The sequence below is a fragment of the Colossoma macropomum genome, unplaced genomic scaffold, assembly GCF_904425465.1.
Source record: "Colossoma macropomum unplaced genomic scaffold, Colossoma_macropomum, whole genome shotgun sequence".
Classification (NCBI taxonomy): Eukaryota; Metazoa; Chordata; class Actinopteri; order Characiformes; family Serrasalmidae; genus Colossoma; species Colossoma macropomum.
In genome coordinates this window covers 37,854,312-37,881,614 of record NW_023494803.1, presented here as the reverse complement: position 1 = coordinate 37,881,614, position 27,303 = coordinate 37,854,312, and the positions used below count along the sequence as shown (strand labels likewise).

The 27,303-nt window shown below is 40.2% G+C and overlaps 1 protein-coding gene across 1 annotated transcript in view; it reads right to left on the bottom strand.

Annotated features, from left to right (window-relative positions):
- The window catches only part of bcl11ba (BAF chromatin remodeling complex subunit BCL11B a), a 68,789-nt gene that overhangs the window by 25,477 nt on the left and 16,009 nt on the right, over positions 1 to 27,303 (bottom strand). The window contains exon 2 of the mRNA XM_036593514.1: positions 24,576 to 24,965. Within this exon, the coding sequence (XP_036449407.1) occupies positions 24,576 to 24,965 (390 nt within the window). The remainder of the gene's footprint in view (positions 1 to 24,575; positions 24,966 to 27,303) is intronic.

The window sequence follows — 27,303 nt, the reverse complement described above, 5'->3', positions numbered from 1 at the left end:
TTTAAAACGGTAAATGAGATCACGAGAGTATGGTACTCTCCTTCTGTTTAATTCCCAGGCGAAAAAAATATGGGCCAGAAAAGGGACGAAGAAAGGGAAGCTTGAAAGAGGAAAAAAAAGCGCAGCAGAAAGCAGTGCTGGAAAAAGCATGTCAGAAGCTGTAAACGGAGGAGAGGGTGGTAGTAGTGGGGGGTATGGCATTCACACAGTACGCCTGTCTCCAGTTTAACTGAAAGCAGGCCCTCTCCCATAACCAGTCCAATCTGTTTTCATTTGCAAGAAACAGAGCTGTTCCACCGCCAGCCCTCCGCAAGCCCCCATATTCAGTCGAGGGAAGACTTCAAAACTCCACCACTGTTACAGGGAGGCCACAGCAACACCAACACTTCACCTTTACGCTTGGTGCCGCTGGTCGTAGAGGGCCAAAGACGACCTGAGTGACCTAAGATGCTTAAATAAATGTTAGAAAAGGTAATTAAGGTGTTGTGTCCCAGACATTAATGAGTATCTAGAACAACAGGGCGGAAACGTGCCAGCACGACGCTGCTCTGCTTCTTCAAGCTGTGCTTTTTTTTTTTAGTTGGTTTTACACGCAGGTCAAATTAGTGAGTGTAGCGCTAGCAAATGAGAAGGTAAACCCACTAAAAGGTCTAAAGTTGAGTCTGAGCTTGCCAGCATGCACAAAGAGAGAGAGAGAGAGAGAGAGAGAGAGAGAGAGAGTGAAGAGACAATGCAAAAGAACTGGAAAAACCTCACGGCCGACAAAGAGCAAGCAGCGTTTCCTGGCATTGCCTCACTGGAGTGCGGACTTCAGAAAATTGCATAAGCAAAGCTATTCATTTCATTTGAGTGGATTTACATCAGTGGCTGGGTGCAGAGTGGTGGCAGTGGGAGTTAAAAAGGGCCCCCCCCCTCTCTCTCTGATAGCCCCGCCGCTAAGCTAACGCAGTCCAGAGAGCCTTGGCAGAGGACGCCAAGCGGCGGAGGATCGCAAAGACAAAACAGAGCAGAAAATGACAGACAAAGGACATTGTTTAAAATGAAAGGACGATAATTCATTCCATTTTTAACCCACATCGACCGGAAATTAAACGGAGACGACGGCGAGCGAGCCCGATTTAAGGGGTTCGCTTGCGTATGTGCTGTCTGTTATCCCTGAGGCGGGTTATTGATCTCTTGCTGATCCCTGTTCAGGCTTCAGCTGAGTTCCTCCAAGGTTCTCGTACAAGGAGTAGGGGCCGAGAGGGTCCTGGGAGTGGAGGGAAGACGAGATTGGGGGGGTCTGTGTGAGTGAATTAATTACACGTGCATTTTTGGATGGAGTATACCATAATGAGCCCCAGCTGGGCCAGGCATCCAACTCCCCTTTAAATGTAACTATAAAAAGCTGGGCATTCACTATCCCCTCCACAAAGAGAAGTGGGCACTATAAAAGGTCCCTGTTATGTGTGGCGCAGGAACATGGGCACAGGAGACGTGCCAGCCAAGAGGGCAGGGGAAAGTTTTTTCACAGGCTGGCAGAGACTGCATTGTACTGGGCAGCAATGAGCTGTCAGGGTCAGCTGACTGGTCAACCTCTTTTGAAGTGAAGGAACCATGAGCAGTGAGTGGTACTGCACTAGGTGACACCCACTCATTTAAGTGAACCTGTTGTATACGGCTCCTTAATGTATATTTTAAGTCTACAGTTCTAGAACCTTTACTTGAGTTCCTTGTACTGTATAGAGCCATTTTCATAAAGGTTCTTTAACAACCATATACAACTGGGTTTTCCATTGAATCATGCAAAGAATTATCTATGCATTCAAATGGTTCTTCATTGTTTACTGTTCTATATAGACCCATTGTCTTTACTAAAAATCCCTTGAAGAACCACTTTTTATTGAGGGTTCTAAAAATATAGGCGCTAAAAAGGGATCTTTGAGCAATGCCAGAGAAGAACCACTTTTGGAACCAAAGAGATTTGTGTGTGTGAAGAACCTTTTAAAGGTTCTATATCAATTTAAGAGTTATTTTCTAAGAACCTTCTAAGAATATTTCTTAAATCATCTATTAAAACATTCCCAGATTGGTACAGAACGTTTGTGTTATGTAACATTTAAAAGGTTCTTCACACTCACAACTCACTTTTTCACACATGGTTCTTGAGGGAACAAAAAGTGGTTCTTCTATTGCATCACTAAAAGAACTCTTTTGAGGAACTGCATGAGGAAAAATCAATTTTTATGGTGTAAAATTTTTTCTTGCTAAAAGGGAAAAATATACAGACAAACATCACATTTCACTACATATTGTGACATAAAATGAACCAATTAATGAACAAATAATGAAAAAAATATGAACTAAATAGTATTGAACACTACAGTCACACTGGTAGACATGGTTTAAGACCAGCCTGCGTTATTTTGACCAAAATTGCTAATGTTGGATTCTATTAATTTCTCGACTCATTAGAAACTGTGGAACCACTGCAGATTCTCGCGACTGGTTAGCGTATATCAGCACTGCAAAAGGCGTTACTGTGATAATGATTAACAAGCAATATATAGTGCCGCCCTACTATCCTTCCATAATAACAATATGATCTGTTTGCATTATCGTATCATAGACTAGATAAGAAGATAGAGGGCTGCAGAAAGCAATATTCCCCTCAACCGCTGCCTCTTGATTTCACTGACAGGCTTCATATTCGTTTCACACCTCTGGATCTAACGTGGTTGATTGGTATCACTATCATCCACAGACGTAGACCTGCTCCCTTTTCCCTCTGTTTCAGCGCCGCTGATTAGCCTTAATGATGCTCATTTGGCCCTGTGATTCTTATCGGATTTCTGGGCTCGTGTGAGCGGTGAGAAGGGATGCTGCGTCCAGCCTGCCTCTCAGCCACCGAGAACAGCAGTCTGGCAGGATTAGAGAGAGATAGAGAGAGAGAGCACTGAAGCCACCAATTAGACTGGGCCGGTGCACTGGCCTCCATTTAATTTAATTTCTCATGCTACCTCTCACTTTCGAATTAGGCAGATGGCCAAAGTTCCGCCAGCGGCAAAAGCCCGAATGGCATCCTTTTCAACAACAAGGGGTCCACAGACTGTGGACGGAGTGACATCCCCAGCTTTCTCCTTCAAATTCAGGATGGAGAGAGAACCTCAGCCAGCCAGAACGTTAAGAAGCTGTGTAAACAAAATAAAAGTATTTGAAGTAATGTCACGGGTTCTCTAAATGACCTTTTAATGGATGGTTTTTCAAAGAATCATTTGTGCTGATTAGCTGTGTGAGAGCGAAGAACCTTAAAGAACCTCCATGTGACGTAAACCTTCTTTATCATGTGCTATTAAACATTTTTCCTAAACTCTTAGCAGAACGGATTGGGCATAGTACCAAAAAAACATTCCTTGACTTTCTTGACAGAACCTTTTTGGGTGCTATACAGAAGCATGTTCTCTAAAAGAACCATATACAGTAGGTTTTCTGTCCAAGAACTATGCAAAAAAAAAAAAACATTGATGAGTGCTCATGATTACATATAACCATTGCCTTTACTTAAAGCCTAAAAGAACCCCTTTTTGAGAGAGTACACTGAGTGCAAAAGGGGTTCTTTGTGCAAAGCCAAGCAAGAACCACTTTCGGTTCCCTAAAAAGCCTTTCAATAGATGGTTCATTAGAGAATCTGATGTGTGATTGTCCGTTTAAAGCTATATGAAACCACCATGTGATGTAGGTGAAGGTTCTACACCAGGTTCTAGCAAACATTTTTCCAACACTCTAACAAAAAGAGCTTTATATAGTACCGAAAAAGTCCACTGACTTGTGATAAAGGCGAAACCTTTTTGGTGCTATACAGAACTTTTTTAAGACTGGTTCTTTGTAGAGTGAGATACTTGAGTTTGAAGATTCATTAAAAGGTTTAAAGAACATAAAGGCCCTTTATCTTATGTACATTATTATGCTTAAACTCTTAAAATGTTCTTCACACTCACATATCTCACTTTCTATCCATGAAGAAACTCTCAAACTGGGACAGATGCTCATGTTATGTAACTTGCAAAAAGTAATTCACACTAATTTTTAAACACGGTTCTTTAGGGACCCAAAAAACCCTTCATTTTTAAAGAATGTAGGCGGCAAGAGAAGCAGAAGCTGGATTAAGAGCATGGGTGGCCTAATCTAGTGCTCACTGCCCTAATGCCATCGTAACAGGAACGAAAACTCTCACCTAATTAAAGGTTGGAGAGGGTAGAGCGAAGAAAAGGAATAAAAATAAATAAATAAATGATCCAACCTGCAATTTTCTCAAAGACATTCCTTTCATCTCCTGTTTCGCCTTCAACCAATGCCAGCTACATTAACACCTTTCCATACAGACAACAGGGGGGCTATCTTAAAACAACAACAGCTCGCTGCTGCTCCTTGCTCAGGAACTGTTTGAGATTTTGCTGGAATCGATCACAGGTTTCTCCTCTGGCTTTGCGAAAGCCAAACAGTGAGTTATTTTGCTTGTTTTTGATCAGACGGCTCCCTTTTGGCTGAGATCCAGCATTGTTTACAGCTTAAAGGTCCTCTAGCTATCAAATAAATTAGCGTGCCAGTGGGCTGGTCTGGCCTTCCAACAGGTTGCAACAAGGGCTGTTTCTGTCCCTGAAATAAAATTATCAAACTCACGCAGCTTTCACTTACTGATTTCTTATGTAATAGCTAAAACCTAATCATAAAGAAGTCTGATTGATTTTTTTTTGGCCAGCGAACGCTCCTTAAGTCATGCGTTTTTACGCGGCCCTCTTTGCTTAGATCAATAGGACCAGTGCACTACAGTGATTACGTTTGTTCGGGGTGAATAATTTGCTGTGTTTGGTGAGTGCGGCGTGTTTTGATAAAGTGGCGTTTTGAGTAAACGCTCAGGCCTAAAACCATGATGAGAAACTCAATCTGCTCCTTACTGAAAGCAGACACACACTCGGAACTACAGAACTACCGACCAGAACACTCAGCGTACACAGTAAACAGAAAATAACACCACAGTCACTGCCATGTTGTCCCATGATGGGAGGAACATTAAACGCTGTGTGTGGAAATTCAGAAAGAGGGCCTGGGAGAATGGAGGGATGGGGAAAGGGGATTGAAAATGATTTCAGTCCCTGATAAAAAGCAGACTAGAATAGAATAACACAAGAACAAAGACCTTAAGACTTAAGACTGAAGATCTTAAGATTTATACAGTCTACTGGTGTTGGAGCAAAACCTTATATCTCCAAAATAGTCATTTTACAGGAGACAGAAAAAATATATGTACTTTACTTTTAATGTAAGTTGATGGAACCAGGCTTTTTGTATACATATATATATATATATATATATATATCACTTGAGTCTCTGTTCTAGAAAGCCCGATAGAGTCAGAATTGTTCAAAGTGATGGTGATAGGAACCAGACATCCAAAGCCTCTACAAGCTTCCTAACAGGAACCTATAACAAGAAATAGTAACATATACACTGCCTGAAGCCTAAGATATTGTTTTATGACAGTTTTGATACAAAGTTTTGTCCTAAAACATATTTATTAAATACATCCATGGCAAAAAGGCACATGTAGGCAAAACAATCCCCAAACAAAACTTACTTTTTCAGATGTGCCACTTTTTTCCCCAATTCTCAACATTACATATTAGTTACATAATAGTTTTAGAAAAATTAAAATTAAAAATTAAAAGTAATTACTGAATAATAAGCCTGCAGTTAAAGGGGTTAAACCAAAGGAGAGTGACTCTCTTGGATGATCGAGCAATGCCAACTAGTGATCCCTCTCTTCAGCCTGTGCTTTGATAGAGCACTTTCTCCAAACTCCACAGACGTGAGCAATTACTACAGGAGAAGCGTGATTACAGGGCTCCTATATACACACTGGCCTGGCATTCTCTTGCTTTACGCACTGAGGGGACTTTAACCCTTAGACGTCAAGAGTTATTACTGTCGTTTTCCTAGTCACTTGAAATTTGATTTAGTAATTACGTAGTAATTACATAATGAGTTAAGCAATTACATTTACATTCTGTATTGAGAGTTTTTTGTTTTGTTTTTTTTTGACAAAAACAAGTTCTTTACTTTCCACACGAGACCAACTTTTCACTTTTCAACAAAATTCAAATCATAATAAAATATCTCCTCATCTACTTACAAACACAAACAGATTGAAAGTTCAGAATCTGCACTTTCCAGAGAATTTCTTCACTGTTTTCAATGAGCTACGAGTGATAAACAATGCTTTTGTTATCCATAACTGCATCTTCTAAGGGTTAAAAGGATGAGAAACAGAGAAAGAGACAGGCAGTGACCACAGAGGACAAATATCAATATTGCAGGCTGCGTCGCGGCTTTAATTCTCTGGAGTGGTAACTGGGTCTGGGCAGAGCGTCTGGGGTTTGTGCAGCAGCCGTTAGCATGTGAAATTGGGCAGCCTTAAACCCCCCTAAACAAGAGGATCAACACGCATTCGTCAGGCTGCATCGCCCTCCAGCACACACCAGCGCACGATCTCAGACACACTTCCCACCTTCATTGCTAACAAACAAACCCTCCGTCGCTTGTAATTGGGCTTTAATTCCTCAGCTAACCGTTTCCCCCCACCGCTACCTCTCTACAGCGCCATCCCAAACTTTGCATTGGGCCTTAATCCTCCTGGACTAACAGAGTGAAAAATTAGCTCGGGCTAAGTGGTGATTTCTCACGCTAAATAGCGACGTCCCCCTTTTGCGGGAATACTCCAGGCTTGAGAGGCTCCATTAGACAGTTAGGATTTAAAGCAGCCTGAGATGGACTAATTCCTTCAGCCTCTCCGTGTCAAAAAAGCTCAAAAAAGCCCAGGCGACCCAAGAGAGCGTGTGAGCGGCGGCGAGGAACCTGCGCTAACCTGGTAATCCCATCCTGTCCACTGCTTTCTACACGCGTGCCATTGTCTGCGGCTCCGATCCACTCTCGCCAAAGCCGCTTTAGTGCGAGGTATAGAGGCCCGACGTCTAGGCCTGCTTAGGGCCCTGCCGGAGGGGGCTTACAATTCCGCAGACTCTCCCCCGCTTTACAAATTCAAATCTTTCATGCTCACTAGACTAGCGCGCAAAAAACACAAACAGTGTCAGGCCGACGGAGCCACTGTAACGACATGCAAAAGCCGAACGGCGAAGGTGCTCCAGCTCTGCAAAGAAGGCCTGCCTTCAAACCAGCTGAGGAAAAGGCGAGCTTTTGGCAGGGCCGAAAAGAAAAAGGAAAAGAAAGAAGAAAAAAAAACGACTGTGTCATTTCTGGAGAAGTGGTTTCAATTCTTGAACCTTAAGAGGATTTAAAAACGGCGAGTTACCTTGGATAATTCTGCAAAAGCGCAGTGGTGTAGTCGGCGAGTGTCTGCTTCGCAGTACATCTCCGCTGACAATAAAAAGAGAGAAGAGAGAGTTTTTTGGGGGAGAAGGGGGTGGAAATGGGATCAGCGCGAGGGCAAAAGCCACGGGCGTGTGTAGAGTCCTTCGGCAGCGTTCACGATCCAAATCGGCGACAAGTTTATTCCCTGCCTGCGGTGGAGAGAGACTGAAACGCCGTCAGGCCGCCACCACAGAGTGGCACAGGGAGCGTTTGATGTCTTCATGTGGGACGCGTTAAACTCTCACTGCTTCAGAAAATGTGCTTAGCAACTTTACAGTAAAGAGACATTTTGCACTTTGAACATATTGGCTAGCACACAATGAAGCTGAGGGTTTGCTCAATTCATTTTTATGACAAAATAAAAGTCCTGTAATAGCATGTTTGCTTAGGAAAACTTCCATGAAGTTTAAAAAAATATATGGTAATTTCTGAATTAGATTTTTTCAACACGCTATGACTTATAAGACTTCATTTTTTATTTTTTTATTTATTTATTTATTAATGGATTTGTTGGAGCTGCAAGTGGCCTGTTATATCATGCGAACACTTCATGTCGAATGGACCAACAGAAATGGTTCAAAATCTCTTATTAACGTTTTACTGAAGTTAAAAACATTTATTCAGTCTCCAATAAAGTTGTCAAAGAAGAGCTATTCCAGTATTTAATTCCCATCAATTTTGGAGCATTTCTATTGGTCGATTCATCATGAAATTTTAGCACAATGCTAAGCAAAACTGGCATTTTCATATTATGGTTTAAAAAAAAGAAGGAAAAAAAGGAAAACAACAAAAATGAAGATATAAATTTGTATCTCCATTTTTGTTGTTTTTCAGTTTTTGTCAAATTTTGAAAATGCCTGTTGCTCTTTACATTGTGTGTAAATTTCATGAAGAATGGACCAAAAGAAATGGCCCAAAATGGTTTGGGAAAAATTCTGGTTCCACTGACTTACATTAAAAGTAAAGTAGGTTTTTTCCTTCTCCTGTAAAGTTACCATTTCGGAGATCCAAGGTTTTGTTTTGAGGGCAGCGATTTATTTTTCATTGTTTTACCTAACTGGAAACACCAGCTGCTCTTTATATTGCGTGAAGGTTGTAAGATGAATGGACCAATAGAAATGCTCCAAAACTACTTCTCATTACATTCAAGTACATTATTTCATTATAAATTATGAACATTTGGAGATTTGAGGTTTTGCTACTACAGTGATGATACATTTATATACACTGTATACTTTTATATCTCCCACTTACACAAAACAAATCAGATTTACAAGACACAATAACACTCCAATCCTCCACAAAAGACAAAAACAGGCTCTATTAAATCATCTTCCAGGGATCTGTGTTCATAGCAACTCTTCTGTCTACCACACACTACTCGCTGTCGTCTCCCTTTGACAAATTAAGGATTGAAAAAGGCCGAGTACTGTATTAATCCACCATCCAAAGGACACCGCTGAGATCTGTTCCTTAACAGTCCAAAGAAAACAGCAGACGTGATCGCTCGGCCTTCCCTCGTCTCCTCTGAAGGATGTGATGTGAATTGGCTTATAGATTAGACATGATTAGATCGTCTTTAAAGGTTTAAAGGTGCTGTGCGTTTTTCTCCACAATTATCACAACACTGATGACACACATGTCGGTGTTTAAAAGCAGCCAGGCTGAAGCCGTGCCAAGAGCTGTCATGCGCTTACACTCCAACACTCATGTGCTAAGCGTCTGTGTGCTCGGAACGATCTCTTTGTTTTGGAAGCCGCCCCAGAATCTTCACGCTGGTAAAAGTTCTGTGTTTAATTCTGTCGTTATACTAAAACGACCAGGAGACCGCCGGCTTACGAAAAAAAGAGAAACAGAGACACACACATACACACGTATAAACACACATATCGCTTTTGCTGGTGCCGACACACACACATACACACACACAACACACACACACACACAGGGTAGTGTGTGATGCTGTTGCCAAACCACAAGTGAGGGGCCAAAATTCCATAGGCAAACGCTTGAACTCAGCAGGGTCTTTACAAAAGAGGGGAAAATATCAGTGGAAAAAAGGCAGCGTCAGTTAAAGGTGTACAAATTGACCTGTGAGAATTAAGAATTGAGGCAATCCTTAATCCCCTCAGGACTCCCGATTTACACCCTTAAATCTAACAATCTAACTGTATACTTTAAAGGTCCGGCCTTAAAAAGGTACCATGAAACTGTGAAGAGCAAAAAAGAACAGAGCACACAGGACAAACTGAAGCCTACAGAGAAAAGCAAAGCTGCTCTGCGCAGTAGAAGAAGAGGATGAAGAAAACAAAGCCAAAATAAGATGAAAACAGGAAGATGAAAAATGAGAAGAGAAAGAGAAGAAGAAGAAGAAGAAGAAGACAAAAAATGAAAAGACAAAGATGAAAAATAAGAACAACAAGAACAAGAAAATGAAGATGAAAATGAATGAATGAAGAAGACAAAAAGAAGAAGAAGGAAAGAAAAGGAAAAGTATGAAAATGAACAAGAAAATGAAAAAGTAAATGAAAAGAAGGACAAGAAGAGAAACATGATGAAGAAAAAGACCAAGAAAAAATGAACAATAAGAAAACAAAAAAGTGATAAATGAAAAGAAGAAGAATCAGAGGAAGAAGAACAACAACAACAACAGCAAATATCAACCAAAGGAAAAGAATAAGGATGAGAAGAAAGAAGAAAAAAGATGAGAAATTAGAAGATGAAAATATAAAAGAAGAAGAAGAAGAAGACAAAAACAAAAAATGAGAAGATGAAACATAAGAAGAACAACAAGAACAAGAAAATGAAGATGAAGAAAATGAAATGAAGAGGAAGAGGAAGAAGAAGAAGAAGAAGAAGAAGAAGAAGAAGAAACCGAAAAAGGAGAAAACAAAAAGAAGTAAAAAAAAAAAAGAACAAGGACAAGAAAATAAAGTAAATGAAAATAAGAAGAAGAAGGAGAAAAAAGAAGAAAATGATGAAGAAAAAAATGAACAAGAAAACAAAAGTTGTAAATGAAAAGAAGAACAACAACAACAGGAAACAAAGATGAAGTAAACAAAAAGAAGATGAATATGCAGAAGAAAGAAGAAAAAGAAGCAAACGAAAAGAATACAAATCAGAAAAAGAGGAAGATAAAAAGGAAGAAGGTAGAAATGAAGAGAATGAAGAATTAGAGGAGGAGAACATGACGCTGTCCATTCAGTCTGTGATTGGGTGTTTTATTCTTTTTGCTTTGCTGCGTTTATTATAGCTTCTTTTCTGATATCGGACACCAGAACCTACTTGAGTAAACGAGTAAATGGTAAGAAAGCAGTGCAGCAGAACAAACTCACAAACACACAAAACATGCCATCTTCTCTTTCTCCAGCTCCATCCAGCACTATCTCTCCCTCTCCCTCTCCCTCCCCTCCTCTCTCTCTCCTTATGACCCCCTCCCCGACACGCACACCCCCACCTCAACAACTGCCACCGCCACCAATCACAGCCCTGACGCCAGGACATCAATTCTCGCAAGTCTCAGAAAATTACCATGCATGAATGCAAAAAAGCCTGATCAGGAGTAATTAACACGGCTTCATATGCAAATTTTATTAATGCAGAACTACAAAGTCATTATGCAAATGCAACTTTCGTCAAGCCTCTTGACAAATATTCAGAGCTCCAGCCAGAGAACAGGTTTTTCTCTCTCTCTCCCTCTCTCTCTCTCTCTCTCTCTCTCTCTCTCTCTCTCCCTCTCTCTCTCTCTCTCTCTCTCTCTCTCTCTCTCTCACTCTCTCTCTCTCACTCTCTCTCTCTCTCCCGGCACAGAGGATGTATAACAAGAATGTTAAGTTATTTTAAACTTGGGATTTTTCTTTTTTTTTTATTTATTTTTTTTTTTCTTTTTCTTATGGAACTTTAAATCTGAGCGGTAAGGCGATGATGGCCAGGCATCAGCAATTAAAAAGCTGGCTCTTGGTAATGACTGTTTGGCTTTGGAGCGAGGTAATGAACCTGTAATTCTGGGGAAAGTGCGAGGGGGGGTGTTGGGGGGTGCTGAAGATATGAATATGCATGAGGCTCCCTGCCTTTGATGATTAAAGAAAATTTTAATATTTAAATGAGTGCATGCAAAGTGATTAACTGAAAAAAGCAACGAGGCAAAAATCTGAAAAGGATTTGAAGATGCTAAGAAGTACATAGATGCAGCTTTCGCTTTTTACGCTCTATTAATGGCTAAAACTGTTTTGCTCTCTCTCTCTCTCTCTCTCTCTCTCTCTCTCTCTCTCACTCACTCTCTCACTCTCTCTCTCTCTCCTCCTTTCTCTCTCCTGTCTCTTTCCTTGCTCTTCCTTCTGCTGCTGGACACAGCCCAAGAGCGAGGCTTTGGAAAGCATTTTGAAGCCCGGAGTAAAGGTAGCACTTTGCTGAATTTCAGAGCAGTTGTGGATTAAGCACACAGGAGGGAGAAATTAAAGTATGTTTTCACCAAAGGGAACTAGTGTAGCGATGTGTAAGGCCATCTAATCTCCGCGGGAGGATGTCTTAGCACAGGCAGGAGAGCCAAGGCTGCGCAATCAGATGCCGATTAGCAGACATGTCACTTAAAACAGCCGCTCCGCCATGTTTACATGTTTTTCGCAGGCTTAAACGCAGCACCGAGCATCGCAACGCCAAGAAATATGAACCGAAATCTACAGTCTACCTCTGACTGCCTCTCCATCTCCCTCTCTGGGTTCAGCTACATTAGGCTGAGCCTTTTTGGCCCAATTACATCCTCATAACCTTCACATCGAGTGAAGCATGATGATCTTTTATTTGAAACATTAAATATAAAAATAGACAATAAAAAAAAATAATACTAATAGTAATAATTACAATAGTAATAATAATAATAGAACAGTTTTGTAGAAGGGAGAGAGTGTGAATAGCTAAAAGGATAAAAAGACAGAGAGAAGATGAAGGAGAGAAAAGATGGCAGAGAGAGAGGGAGAGACAGGGAGTAGAGATAGAGGACAGGCAGATGAGAGTGAGAGAAAGAGAGAAAGGAAGCAAAAACAGAAACATGAGAGAGTGAGGAGAGAGAAAAAGGGGAGAAAAAGAAAAAAGAAAGGGGCTACAGAGAGACAGATAGATAGAGAGAGAAAGAGAGAGAGAGACAGAGAGAGAGACGGAGAGAGAGACAGAGAGACAGAGAGGGTAAAGAGGACAGACAGATGAGAGAGAGAGAAAAAGAGAAAGAAAAGCAAGAAAGAGACAGAAAAAAGGAGAAAAAATAGAGAAACGAGAGAGTGAGGAGGGGAGAGATAGTAAATGTGGATGGATAGATAGAGCGGGAGAGAGAAAGGAGAGAAAGAGAGAGTAGAGAAAGAGGACAGACAGATGAGAGAGAGCAAAGAAAAAAAGAAAAGAAAAAAGAGAAAATAGAGAAACGGGAGAGTGAGAGGAGAGAGAGAAAGGAGATTGACAGAGAGATAGAGAATGGGGATAGAGAGAGAGAGAGAGAGAGAGAGAGAGAGAGAGTGAGGGGAGAGAGAGAGAGATAGAGAGAAAGCGAGAGAGAGAGAGAATGGGGATGGATAGAGAAAGATAGAGAAAGATAGAGAGAGAGAGAGAGAGAGAGAGAGAGAGAGAGAGAGAATGGGGATAATAGAGAGAGAGAAAATGGGGATGATAGAGAGAGATAGAGAGAGAGAGAATGGAGATGATAAACAGAGAGAGAGAATGTAGATGGATAGAGAGAGAGAGAGAGAGAGAGAGAGAGAATGGAGATGGATAGAGAGAAAGAGAGAGAGAGAGAGAGAATGGAGATGGATAGAGAGAGAGAGAGAGAGAGAGAAAGAAAGAGAGAATGGGGATGGATAGAGAGAGATACAGAGAGAGAGAGAATGGGGATGGATAGAGATAGAGAGAGATAGAGAGAGAGAGAGAGAGAGAGAGAGAGAGAGAGAGAGAGAGATAGACGGATAACTAGACAAAAGTGGCCAATTACCACTTCAAAAGCGGCTGCTTGGTCCCGGCTCTCCTGGCTTTATTGAAACAACAAAAAAACAAGAAGACCAGCAGGAATAATGGCTCTAAAAGAGCACATTAAATCAAACGCACATTCACCTCACCACGTAATCTCCTCACATCGATTCTGGCGTGGCCCCGGCACCAGGCCGTCCCCCCACCAGGCCTTTGTGAATTTTAATTGGAAAAAGGCATGTGTGTCATATTATGGAAACATGTTTTCAATATCGCTGTGCCCGCGCCCGCGCTGCATCATTACTTATTGAAGAGCGCTCTGAGCGAACGTGTTGCGTCTGCAGACACAGACACGCACTCTCAACTGAGATGTCCTCCGCACCGAGTGAGGGTTAAAATATCTGTGATCGTGTTTGTGAACTCGCTCCAGCGCGTGTGTATGTGTGTGTGTTTGTTTGTGCTTGTTTTCGTACATTTACAAGTCATTTTCAGTGTCAATAATGACAAACTATACATATCCTATGTCCTGACATTCCCTAAAACCAAATCTGTGTCTGTTTGTATACACATATGCATGCATGTGTTTATTCTTCCCTACATCCAGCTCTGTTTTCAAAGCACTGTCTGCTTAATAACTGTACTAAAACCTCCTCCTTTCTGTTTACAGGACAGTATACGCCACACACAGCATGGTGCCCTTTCAGATATTTCATTAAGGAGAGGAGAGAAAAAACTGGAAGCAAAATAAGAGAAAATACTACAAAAATGAAATGCTACAAGCAGTATGACATATTTTTAGTGCCCATGTTCCAGAAACAGGGTCCCTTTTAAAAACACTCTGTGTGTATGACATGCTAATATCCCACACACATGGCAACAATCTTCTACTCAGTTACACATATTCCTCAAAGTAGGTCTGCATGGATTCTCTAGCAAACACTCTGATAGAAATCTATCTGGACAGGAGCTCAAAAACAGGTAGCAAAAACATGGCTTGGACTCAGACAGTCCAATCTTGGGATCAGTCCCAATTTCAGTGATGTTTTAGCAAAGATTCTGGGAACCAATACCAGACACAGAGTGAAGTGGTCCTAGAGTAGATAATCAATCTAAAAAGGATGTCTTTAGGGCTGATTTGAACTAAGCACGTACCAATATGGGAATTATGGGCCAATGCTGATATCCAGTGTTTTTTGTTTACATTTTCGGCCAGTGAAGATACAAATTGACATAGAATTGATTTTTTGTACAGTTAAAAATGCAGCAAAATGGATATTTTAGCAAAGTAGCTCAGTGTCACCTAAACTTTTTGCTCCTCTGGATTGCATCATCAAATATCGGTTTGAAATATCGGTCATTTTTTTTAAAAACTCTCAGCCAATATTGATATGATTTCGATATTAATGTGCACCAGTAGTCTAAATCTGATTTATTTTGCCAGTACATTCCTTTAAATTGAAGATAGTGCTCTTTAACATCCATCCTGGACTATTGCAGAGCAAGTGAGGGTCTCCTCCTTCATCATATCAGACTGAAATATTGGCCAAATTTAAACATCTGTTATAGCAGGTTTTGAGTAGTTTTACAGCAGTTACTAAATAATATAACTCTATAGAAGAAATAAAGGACATTCTTAGCTTTATTGAGTATTAATGTGATGTGATGAGGTGCAAAGAGCAGCTGGTCTTTTGATATAACCACAGCTATGCAGTATTTACTGCATAACACGCCTTAAGATAAATGATTAATAATAAAGTAAATAATAGTTTAAGTGAAAAAAGAAAAAAGAGCCTGGAAGCTTTGACATAATTCAGTCCGCTCATTATCTCCAGTGGGTTTATTAAAGCTAACTAACACTATTAAGGGCCACTCTGTGGTGGTGGTGGTGGTGATGATCTGCCCCGGCTTGAGAGCGAGCGAGAGCGGCTGGGATTTGGGAGCGAAGCTGCTGGGGGAGAGCGGAGCGTGTTTGAGGTAAATATCTTTATAAATATAGCATGTCTCATGAAATATTCACCACAGCGATCTGGCGAGCCAAGGGTCAGAAATAACTCCCCCTGTCGCTGCACTTGTTAGACGTGTAAAGCTCTGTGAGCCAGCCAAGCCGGGGCGAGCACTGAGGGAGGGAGAGGGAGAGAGAGAGAGAGAGAAACATCGCAAAACTGACATGAACAAGGCCCTCTCTCCCCAAACTACAGCTCCGCCGATGTCAGCACGTGGCCGTTCCTATGGCGATACGCAGAGAGAGAGAGAGAGAGAGTTTTAACATTCGACATTAAAGCTTTTTTGTCTGATGATTTTATTTCCACTGTTTTGATTCAGAAGACGCCACTTTCTACCTGTCTAGCGCATCCGTTAGCGCCAATCTGATGCTGTCTGGAAGCTCATCGCGTTCTGCTGTTTTCACTTAAAATGAACAATAGCTTTTACCCAAGTTCTCAAGCGTGTGGATGCTTTTTCATCAACGTAGTTCAAGGAACTCCATCTATACGGCATATCGGCTCAGACCGAATCAATCAAAACAATTTTTTGTGAAATGTGTGCTCTCAAGTTTTCGTTTTGCAGTGTCTCTGAAAGCCGACCGCAAGTGTAGCATCATTCCAGAGTTGCATGACAAGAATCAGCACACAAACTAACCAACAAGGGCTTCATCATAGTGAACAGCACAGAATTCAACCCCAAAATGCTGCATAATGTACAGCTTTGCTTCCACAGTAGCTGCTCCAGCTTGGCTCCACTTTTAGTTTTTGTCCCGCCCACTCCACTTACAATGCATGAATATAATAATAGACGACAAGTCTTTAACAGTTACTCACTAACGTGTCGAGTTGAGTTAGATTTCGGAGATGCTGAGTGGGATTTCCTTATGCTTTCTCTTTCAGAACAGCTCCACCACCAGTGCTGCTGTGCGTATCTCTGAAATAATCCTTGCCAAAAAGCCGACTGGTCTACAGCCAGCAACAACAGGACAATCAGTTTTATCCAAACATGCTGATTTATCTATTTACAGCCTCCACTCGCTCGCTTAAGAGTCACAAGATCTCACAGCTTTAAAGCGTTCCTCCATACATTAACCCTCATGTTATCACTGTGTACTGTTACTGTTGTTTTACACAGTTGTATGCAAAGGTTTGGGCACCCCCGGTCAAATGACATGTTTGATTTTCTACAGAGAACACACTTCTGTACAATTACTGTACAGTTGCTGTTTATTTGCTGACTTTAACATACTGGGGGAAAGTTTAACAAAAAAGGGGAATAAATAAAACAAATGTGGTCTGTGCAAAAATTTAAACACATTTTACATTTATTGTTTTATTTTTTTTCCAAATATGTTAAACTCAGCAAATAAATAGATTTTATGCATTAAAATGTACTGAAAAATGCCTATTTAAGCACTCTGTAGACAACAAAAATGCAATTTTACCAGGGAGGTTCAGACTTTTGTTTCATATTACCAGGTTAAAAGTGACACTTCTAATTTTTTCTGATTGTATCATTGTAAAGAAATAGCAAAAATGAAGGACGTTGCACAAATTCTAATCAAAATAAAACATCTCCTCCTCCTTACAACCACAAATAAATGTTTAGAATCTGCACTTCATACAGAGTTTCACCACTTGAGTCAATGAGCTACAAGCAAGAAATAATTCATATAGTGCTTTTGTTATCATCACCCATAACTGAGGCTTTAAAGGATAAAAAGTCCAGTCAACATGACTAAAATCACAGATCAAACCATTTGAGCGACGCCACGTCTGAAAAGAGATGTGTGAGTGTGAAGAACCTTGTAAATGTTTATTGAACCTTCATATAAAGTTTCTATACTGATTTAAGTCTCTGTCCTAGAACCTTTACATTATGTGGAAGTTCTTTAAAAAGGTTCCTCAAGCTTGCATCGTTCATTAAAGAACACTGAAAGTATCTTACGAAATCAATTGGTTGTTCTATGGCTCCGAGAACCCTATTTGGCATCTTTATTTCCAAGAAATTTGTGAGCATGAAGAATCTTTTAAATGTTTGTTAAGGTTCTATACAAACTTTGATTGCCTTCTTAGAACTTTTACCTTATGTCAGCGTTCTTTAAACTTTAAAAAAGGTTCTTCATACTTGTACATCTCATGTACAAAAATCCATTGAAAGGTTCTTTAGGGAGCCAAATGGGGTTCTTTTATGAAATCACAGAGAACCCTTTGTGGGGCCTTTATTATTACGAAATTTGTGAAGTGTGAAGAAACTTTAAGGATTTGAAGAACCTTCACATAACGAATAGGTTTAATACTAACTCAAGCACTCCTCCCAGAACCTTCACAGCATGTTTAGGTTCTTTAAAGAGGTTCTCACTTACAAATACGGTGTATTAAAGAAGCATTAAATGAAGGTTTTTTTTTAAGAAACCAAAAGGTTCTACACCAGCTTCGAGCTTCTTTCTAGAACCTTTACATTATGTAGAGGTTCTTTCAACTTTAAAGAGGTTCTTTACATCTCATTTACTGAAATAGTTCATCCATAACAAAAAAAATCCCTCTCAAATCCCCTATATGCACTGAGCTGATGTATATACTGCTTTCTTCTGAACTGCTCATTAAAGCACAGTGGCTGAAGTGGAACATCCAGGCCGTCCTCACTGTGTGACTGAGACTAATCAGTGCAGCTTTAACCTGGCTGAGATACATGAGACGAACACGCACACACAACCAGAGACGTCCCCTTTTGTCCCCAGCAGCTACTCCTCTAGCCTACGGCTATGCGCAATGTCATATTTTATTTAATTAGGGCTATTAAATATAATTAAATTTAGCTGGAACTTAAGACGGCTAAGTGGCAATACAGTGCGGTGGCAGGAAAGCTTGTGTCCTGCTGATATTTAGGTGAGAAATATTGGATTCAACCCTCGAGTGGTTCCTCTTCACTGGCTGGCCCATATTCTCACAGATAACATTGACTTTTCCCACACAGGCACTAATAAACGGAAGAGGGGGATTATCTGAGAGGGGCTTGGAGTAATTGCTGTATATCTTTCTTCATTATTTGCTACTTTTTCCTGGTTATAAGACTTCAAGATCGCATATTTTGTTATCACTATATGTGTAAAAAAGCAGCCGACCCTGTCTTACCTCACTTCTCACTAGCGATACAGTTAGAGACTGTGCTGGTCTCTTTTCGCTGATAAAATCTGCCCCCATAGTAGCTGGTCAGCATGTGGAACTGGAGCTTTCTGTGAGCTGCTGTGTTTTCCTTCACTGCCTTTATAGTTGGATGCACCGAGCGAACATATACACACACATTTAAAATGCAATTCACATCACTATGGAAACACTTATTATTCACTTGTTTCACCAGAGTAACAAAAAAAATGCCACTGAATTGTGAAGTGTGTTCTCAGGATGCACCACTACGGGCTCGATATGTCATAATATCCAGTATTTTTTGTGTACGTATCTGCCGACGCCGATTACATTAACATTTCTAATATGTAGGAGCTGGAGCTCCGTCTATCTGGGTTAGCATCACAGCCAGTGTTTCTGTAGGGTTACAGATGCAGTAAAATGAATAAAACGCAGATGTTTTAGCGCAGTAGCATCGCCTAAACGTTTCACTGCTCGTTCAACAAATGCCAATTTGAAATAAACATCTGTCCGATGTGGATTTGTTTTGTTTATTTAAAGGGTACATATCTTACATTTTTCATGAGTTTATGTTTTCCCTGAGGTCCCCTTATAACATTTGCGTGGTTTTATGTACCGAGAAGAGTCATAATTCATTTTTACATCAAATATTTAGTTTTTAACCTCACTTTATCCCTCAGAATTAAACAGGCGGTTTTTGTTATTGTGCCTTTAAAACTGATTTATGCAAATGAGCTTTCTTTGCAGTTAGAGCTGAAATGTTCCCTATAACTTCAGTATGAATATATGTGAATACAGAGCATTCAAATCAGACGGGGACGCAAATGGTACATTTTGAAACTTTAACAATGCTTACGTAATGTTATTGTTTCTGTGATATGGCACTTAAAGTATTAACTACAGCAGTGAATATCCCTGGTGACTGATCTGTCAATCAAATACAACCGCAAATAATCCCTTAAACTGAGTTGTTTAGCTACGCTTTGAAGGAAGTGATGTCAAGAATTAGCCCCTCCTCTTCCAGCTGCTTGTGAAGACTAGGGAGGAGTGTGTGTGTGTGCGTGTGTGTGTGTGTGTAGGTTATGATGTGATGCAGGTTGACGTGTGTGAATGAAGCAGCGCAGTTTAACGCCTGTCAAAACACTGCTCACATGTCAGAGACAGACAGAGAGAGAAAAGATCAAACTTAGAAACAAATAAATACCTTCTCTCTCTCTCTCTCTCTCTCTCTCTCTCTCTCTCTCTCTCTTCTCTCCCTTTCCTCCCTTTTTCTGTCTCTCTCTCCTCTCTATTTTTCTATTTTGTTGTCTCTACATCTCTCTCTTCACTTTCTTCCTTTCTCTTTCTTCTTATCTCTCTCTCTCTCTCTTAGTCGCTCTTTCCTTCTCTCGTTCTTTCCTCTCTTGCTCTTTCTCTCTTTTCTTTCTCCCAGTCCCTTTCTTTCTTAGTCTCTCTCTCTTTCTCTCTCATCTTCTCTCCCTTTCTCTCCCTGCTATTACTGTGTTTCTCTGCCTCTCCTCTCTCTTTTTATTTTACTGTCCCCCTTCTCTCTCCGTCTCTCTCTCTCTCTCTCTTTATGATCATCTTTTTTCTCTCTCTCTTTCTCTGTTTCTTTCTCTCAATTTTTCTACACCTCTCTCTCTATTTATTTCCCTTTCTGTCTCTCTCTCTCTTCTCTCCCTCTCTCTTCTCTGTCTCTCTCTCCTCTATTTCTTTGTCTCTACAAATCTCTCTGCTTTCTTTCTCTCATTCCTTCTGTTTCTCTCCTCTCTCACTGTTTCTCTCTTCTCTTTCTCTCCGTCTCTCTTTCTTAGTCTCTCTCTCCTCTCTCACACTATTTCTATTTATTTCTGTCTCTCTCCCTCTTCTCTCTTTATATCTATTTTTTCTCTCTTTCTCATTTTTTTCCTCTCTCTCTTAGCTTCTCTCATTTTTTCTACTTCTCTCTCTCTCTCTGTTTCTCACTCTCTCTCTTTCCGTCTCTCTCTGTTTCTCCGTTTGAAGCTGACAGATGGATATATTAAAGGGAAAAAAAAACAAATTTATGAAAAATGATCTGTGCTCTGAGAGTATGAACAGCTCTGCTATATTCAGGGTAAAGTGGGGGGGGGTGCAGAGTGTTTTTCAGCGTGTCATTTTCTATTTCACGTGGAGAACAAATGGGTGCGGAAAGGTTTAGCATAAAAGAATACTTTAACCTGCTGGGAGGCAATTATGAATACAAGGCGGCCTGCACATGTTTAGCTGCACGCCCAAGCTGACATTCAAGCTTCTTAATCATTTTCGGAGGACATTTCATCTGTGCCTTTATTCTCTCAGCCTGCGAATTCTCTCCCTCTCCAAACCTGAACTAATGAAAGGAGTAAAATTTACTCGCACTAACTGCAATATGATTCAGGGAAGGCAAATGTTCATCTTTCATTTCAATAAGCCATTATTTAAACGCTGAAGTTTAAATAAGATTAAAAATTATCCCCCTTCAAATCACAGCTTATTAAGAAAGCAGTTTAAAATAGAATTTGGCTTATTATGAAAGTAATTTTAAAAATCCAGACAGATTGAATGACTTGGCATGTTTGTAAAAATAGATTTTGTGATATATGAGTATTGTGTATTAAATATATATATTCATATTTCCCGGAATACAAGGAAAATTGTATTTGCCCGCTGAAAAAAAAGATAGATAGATAGATAGATAGATAGATAGATAGATAGATAGATAGATAGATACAGTAACATATAACACAAAAATTTGAAAAAGTTTACATTTTTTGTGCACATTTTGTCTGTCATATAAATCAACTATTATATATATATATATATATATATATATATATATATATATATATATATATGTATAGACACAAACACACATATATACATAATTAATATATATATATATATATATATATATATTAATTAGTTGATTTATATGACAGACAAAATGTGTGTGTGTATATATATATATTAAAATATATATATATATACTATATATATATATATATACACACACACACACACACACACACACACACACACACACTCAGAGAGAGAGAAGTAAAAAAAACTTTACAATACCTAAGATATTCACAATACACAATATGTCTCATATTTCATTTTTCTGATGCTTATTGAGTTGTTGAGGAACAAAATAAAAAACCCACCATATTTAGAAAATCAATAAGCACAGTGCTTCTCATCAGTCAACATTAAATACAGTTCTACAATAAATCCTATTAAACAGGACTCAGTACGCTCTCTTTGTAATGATACACACAGTTGACCTGTGTTCTTTAAGCTTTGACAACCTCCACAAAATACTCAGAGAAGCATTCATGACAAAATTTAGCATGATAACAATAACATCTTCATATTGCCCTCCCCTGTATACACATACATATACATAAACATGATATTCTTCCATGCCATAAATCAAAAAGTAACTCGAAACAACAGCCTACATCACAACTGCTCGTCCACACACAGTGAGGGAACCGGTGAGACACGTTTGTGGCTCTTACTAAGCGAATCTGTCTGAGCTTTCGAATGATAGCACTTCAGTGGTATGTAGCGGGACACTTTGAAATGTGAGACGAGCCTTTTCATCATATTTCGTCATTAGGGCCGTCGGTGGCTCTCTGTGCGCGCCGTGGGTCGGCCTGGGCTCGGCGCTGTGTGGGGTTCTAACTAATTTAGCTTAGTCCTGATTATTAAGGCCATTTAAATGTGTGCCACCGAATAAATTGTCTTTGATGCCGCAAGAAACCTCTACAAACAAGGAATGCGGAGAGAAAAAAAAGAGGTTATTAAAACCAGAGCCAGTGTCATAAGCCTTTCCCCGTGCTAACTTTGTCCAAGCCGGAATATTATTTTATGAGGCCCATTTCCCAAGATCCCTCCGGCTGCTTTGTGAGGGACTTGACTGCGCTGTTTTTCGCAAGATAACTAAGAGAGTGAGAGAGAGAGAGAGAGGGAGCTCTCCCCCTGCAGCTGGACCGAGCTAAACTGCCTCTTTACCCCTATTCAATAGCAAACTGGCTCTTTTAATCCTACTCTATTCTCTCTCTCCCTCTCTCTCCCTCTCCCTCTCTCTCTCTCTCTCTCTTCCTCTCTCTCATTTTGAGTATTTGAATTTTAATGAGCTTTTCACCTTTTAAGCAGATGGCTCAGGCTGGATTTCTCCATGAAAAGTAGGGTGAGTTCTCTCTGTCACGTTTTTGCACAATTTGTTTCAACTACCACAGTCCTTCAGGGGGTTTTTGGAGGCTTTGACTGGGTAATGTGATGTTTCACTCTGCACGGCACAGGCTCCCCTAATGAAATCAGCTGAAGGAAAAAAACAATCTCTCTCGAGGCTCGCAGATGAGCAGTATCACAATCACTACAGGATGCCCACAGTCCTGCAGAGGGAAATGAGCGCATCTCCCTTTGTCTGAAGCTGCGGCTCGGGCTCGGCGTGCGCATGTGCGCCGACCCGGTGCCTCGTGGCAACGGTACAGGTGTAAAATAACGAGGTTTAAAGGGATAGTTCAGTAAAACATTAAATGTACACAAGCTCATCTTTAGCCCAACTGTACTAGATCTGCATGGACACAGTTTGGTGTCTGAGGCCTGCTTCTTTCGGTTATTGCATAGAAGCTATGAGGCTAAGCTAAGTAGCATTGTGAAAACCGCATGCCTAAATTAAAAATACACTCATTAAATATTTTCAAACAGACCTCCTTATTGGTTTCTGTCACTCAACATGTTTCAATACGGTTGGCGCTACCATTTTTAGCTACTCAACATATTTTCTGTCCATGTTAAAACCTCCTTTTTAAAGATTTTAAGGGATAGTTTGGTGAAAAATAAAATGTACACAAATTCCTCCCTGTTGCAGCAGATCTGAATAGACATGTTTGCTGTCCGAGGCCTGCTTCTTCAGTCTATTGCATAGGAGCTATGAGGCTAAGCTAACTAACACGTAAAGGAAGCTAATGTTACAAAGTAGCATTGTGAAAACTGCATGTCTGCATTAAAATCTGCTCATTAAATATTCTCAAATAGACTTGCTTATTTGGTTTCTGTCACTCACTATGTTTCAATATGGTTGCCGCTACCGGTTTTAGCCACCTATAATGCTTCTCTAGTTTTTTTTGCACAGGAGCTACAAGGTTAAGCCAAAGAATAAGGAAAAGGAAGCTAATACTCCTAACTAGCACTGTGAAAACTGCATGCCTAGGTCATCATACTCTTGTTAAGTAATCTCAAATAGACTTGATTATGTTGTTACTGATACTCATTGGAAAAAAATCCCAATTAAAAATCCCAATTAAAAAATTGCTACGACAGTTTTTTTGCCAATCAATGTATTTTCTATCCATGTTAATGCCTCCTTCAAGTGATAGAGAAAAATCAGTTTTACACAATGTTTTTTGAAGTTTGCTTCTTTACCTTGGTTTGCTGTGGAGCTACTAGGCTAAGCTATCTACCACGTAAGCTAATAGGCCTAATTAGCATTGTGCTTCATGCCTAAATCATAATAGACGTGCCTCAAACTGTGTTGAGATGGTAAGTAATCTCAAACAGACTTGCGTATTTGGCTTCTGATACTCTGTGGATCGAAATTCATGTTTTAAGATGGTTGCTTTGCCAACTGCTAGCTATTCAGTGTATTTTCTGTCCATATTAAAGCCTCCTTTATCAGGGGGATAAAGGTTTAAAGGAATAGTTTGGTAAAAAAAAATCTCGTAATGTCTCCCTTACCTAAAAGATAATCCATCTGCCTAGACATGTTTAGTGTCTAAAGTTTTTTTAATTTGTTTCACAGGAAAAACGCTAACCCAGCTAACGAGTAAATGAAACTAATACTCCTGTCTTATCTAGCTTTGTGCTGCATGCCTAAATCATCAAAAACTTGCCTCAAAACTTAAGTAATCTCAACAGTGCTTTGCTTATGTGGTGTCTGACCCTCTGTGGAACAAAATTCATGTTTTGAGATGAACAAAATTCAAGTTTCAAGGCTGCTAATATAATTTCTAGCTGCTCAGTGTCCATAATAAAGCCTCCTTTAAGACAGTCAGGCTGCTTTTCGGGGAGAAATATGGGACCTACCTGGCAGGCCGCTCTCTTGCTTGGGGCAAATTCCTTTCGGGGGCGTCAACAGTCTCTCATCTTCCTCCTCGGGTGTCACCTGGATTCCGATTTCGACCGGTTCCACCACCTTCCTCAGCTCGGCCCGCGGCGGAGAGGGGCTGCTGCGGTCCACCGTTTTGTCGTAGCAGCCGTGGCTGCTTGTCAGGCCGTGGCACTGCTTCTTCTTGTGCTCGATGAAGAGCAGGATGTCCCCTAGGGGGAAAGTCTCCTGGCACTGGCCGCAGGTCAGCAAGTCGTGGTCCCCCAGGCCGGGGGGCAGCGTGCCGGCCATGCTGGGCTCCAGCAGCGTGTGGGGATGTGGGGGCAGCTCGGCCACGGGCATTCCCGCATCCACATGCTCAGCGTCCGCTGCAGGGCACAAACACACACGGCAGCGTTAGTGGGCACTGCCCATCACCTCAACGTCCAGCTAAGCAGCAATATGTCTCAATATATCATCCTAAAGCAGGGCTTTAGCATAAACTGCACCTTCCTGCTTGGATTTAACCTCTATATCTCTATATGATAGACATATGTAAATGAGCTTTGTTCTGAATGGCTGCCTTGTATTGTGCAAGCTGAAACACTTCTTATAACTTCAGTGTGAAAGGGTGGAGCTAAACTGCTGTAGGCTGAATAGACAGACATATGCAAATGAGTTGGTTCTCATGACATCACAGAAACAATTAAATTAAAATGGGCTGCATAGTTTCCATATATGGACTGTACAGATTGGAACAATGTTTACATACTATATCAAACTCTTTGATTAGAAAAAAGCGAAGGAGAGTCAGTTTTCCATTATATGGGCCCTTTAACATTTTAAACACTGAGCTTACTATTCAGTTACCTTGAGACTTATTATTCCGCAGCTACTATGAATTATTACACTACTAGGAAAGTGAAACTCTCGATTATGGTTCTTTATTGAATGTTTATTAATGACAACTATTAAGTGCACCATAAAATCTCAAATTCCTCCACAAATTTATTCAATTGTATTATTTTGTTAAGATTTGGAATTATTTAAATAGAAAACACTGAATAGACATGAACTATTTATGCAACAGATGTGGAATATAGGCAATATGAATTATAACAAGAAAATGAATGAATGCGTTATTATTATTCAGTGGTGTTAGATCATCACTTTCAGATTAAAGGGCCCATATCATGGACATTTTTACATGAAGTCAATGTAGTATGTAAATATTATTAAAGTTTCAAAATGTATCAATTACTCATCTGTATTCATTGTTTTTTGTGATGTCACAAAAAACAGCACATGTAGATATTTCAGCCCATAGCTAAAAGAAGTCTTACATTCACAGTAACAGAAACAGCCAGTTTAATCCTAATGGATAAAGTGAGGTTGGACAATGGTCATAAACCCACACAGACATCATCAGCAGACTTTAAGGAAGAGAAAATACAAGAATGCAGGATATCACTGCTGTCAGAACAAAACCTCGTATCTCCAAAATGGTATCTTTACAGGAGAAGGAAAAAATTCATTACTTTTAATGCAAGTCAATGGAACCATTTTTTCCAAATAATTTTGGGTCATTTCTTTTGGTCCATTCATCATAAAATTTACACACAGTGTGAAGGGCAATAGGCATTTTAAAATTATGTCAAAAACTAAAAAACGACAGAAATGGAGATATAAGGTTTTGTTCCGACAGCAGTGATATGGGCTCTGTGTATCAATGTTAGAGTCAATACACTCAAAGCCTTTGAATTATTCTAAATAACTACTACATATTATTCGACAACTACTATGAAACTAATACATAAGCGAACTGAAACAAGTGTGGCTCACATACGAGAGGCCCATCTCAGCGTATAGTGGAAAACTGAAATAAAACATAAATTATGTGGAACTCGAGACGTAATCACACATTTTTCCCGGGTTCAGGTCCAGTTCGTACAGCATTTAGTTATTCGGCAGCTTGTTAAAATGAAGGGAACGAATGCCCAGGCCGCTTTTACAGTTCACCTCCGTCCCATGACAGTCCCTCTAAACTCGGAGAGTGGAGAATAAAAAGGGACTCCCCACTTAATCATCCCGCCGGCCACACACACGGCGCAGCTCGCTCTCCGGCATGTTCCGTCCTGCTCTGGGCCAACTCCTGATAAACATCCATATGTGGGGCCAGGACCCAACCACACTGTTATTAATACACAATACAGTGCCTGTGAGGCCGAGAGTGGAGGGAAAAAACAAGAGGGACGGTCTATGATAGGAGTGAGAAGAGGACGTGAAGAGAGACAGAAGAAAGAGAGAAGGAGAGAGAGAGAGACAGTGGGTGAGGGGCAGCTTTGGGTGCGGGAAATATTTGCCTTGAATATGTTTTAACTAAACAAATAAAGGTTCCTAAACGGTTCTTGGCTCGGATATGGGGTTCTATACTCTGTATAGTAGCAAATATAGGCTCCTTGGCTTGTAACAAAAGGGGAACGGTTGTTGGTGCACACAAAAAAAAAGGTTTTTTAAAGAACCACATAGAACAGGTACACAATAATAACGAAGAACCATTTGAGCATCAAAGTAATTGTAAACGTGGTTCTATATATAAGCATTGTCTCTCCTAAGGAACCCTTGAAGACCCTCTTTCTTAAAGAAAGTAGAGGAAAAAACACATCCGCATAGAACTTTTACATTATGTGGTGTACAGGTGGGCAAAATTATGACATATAGTCAATG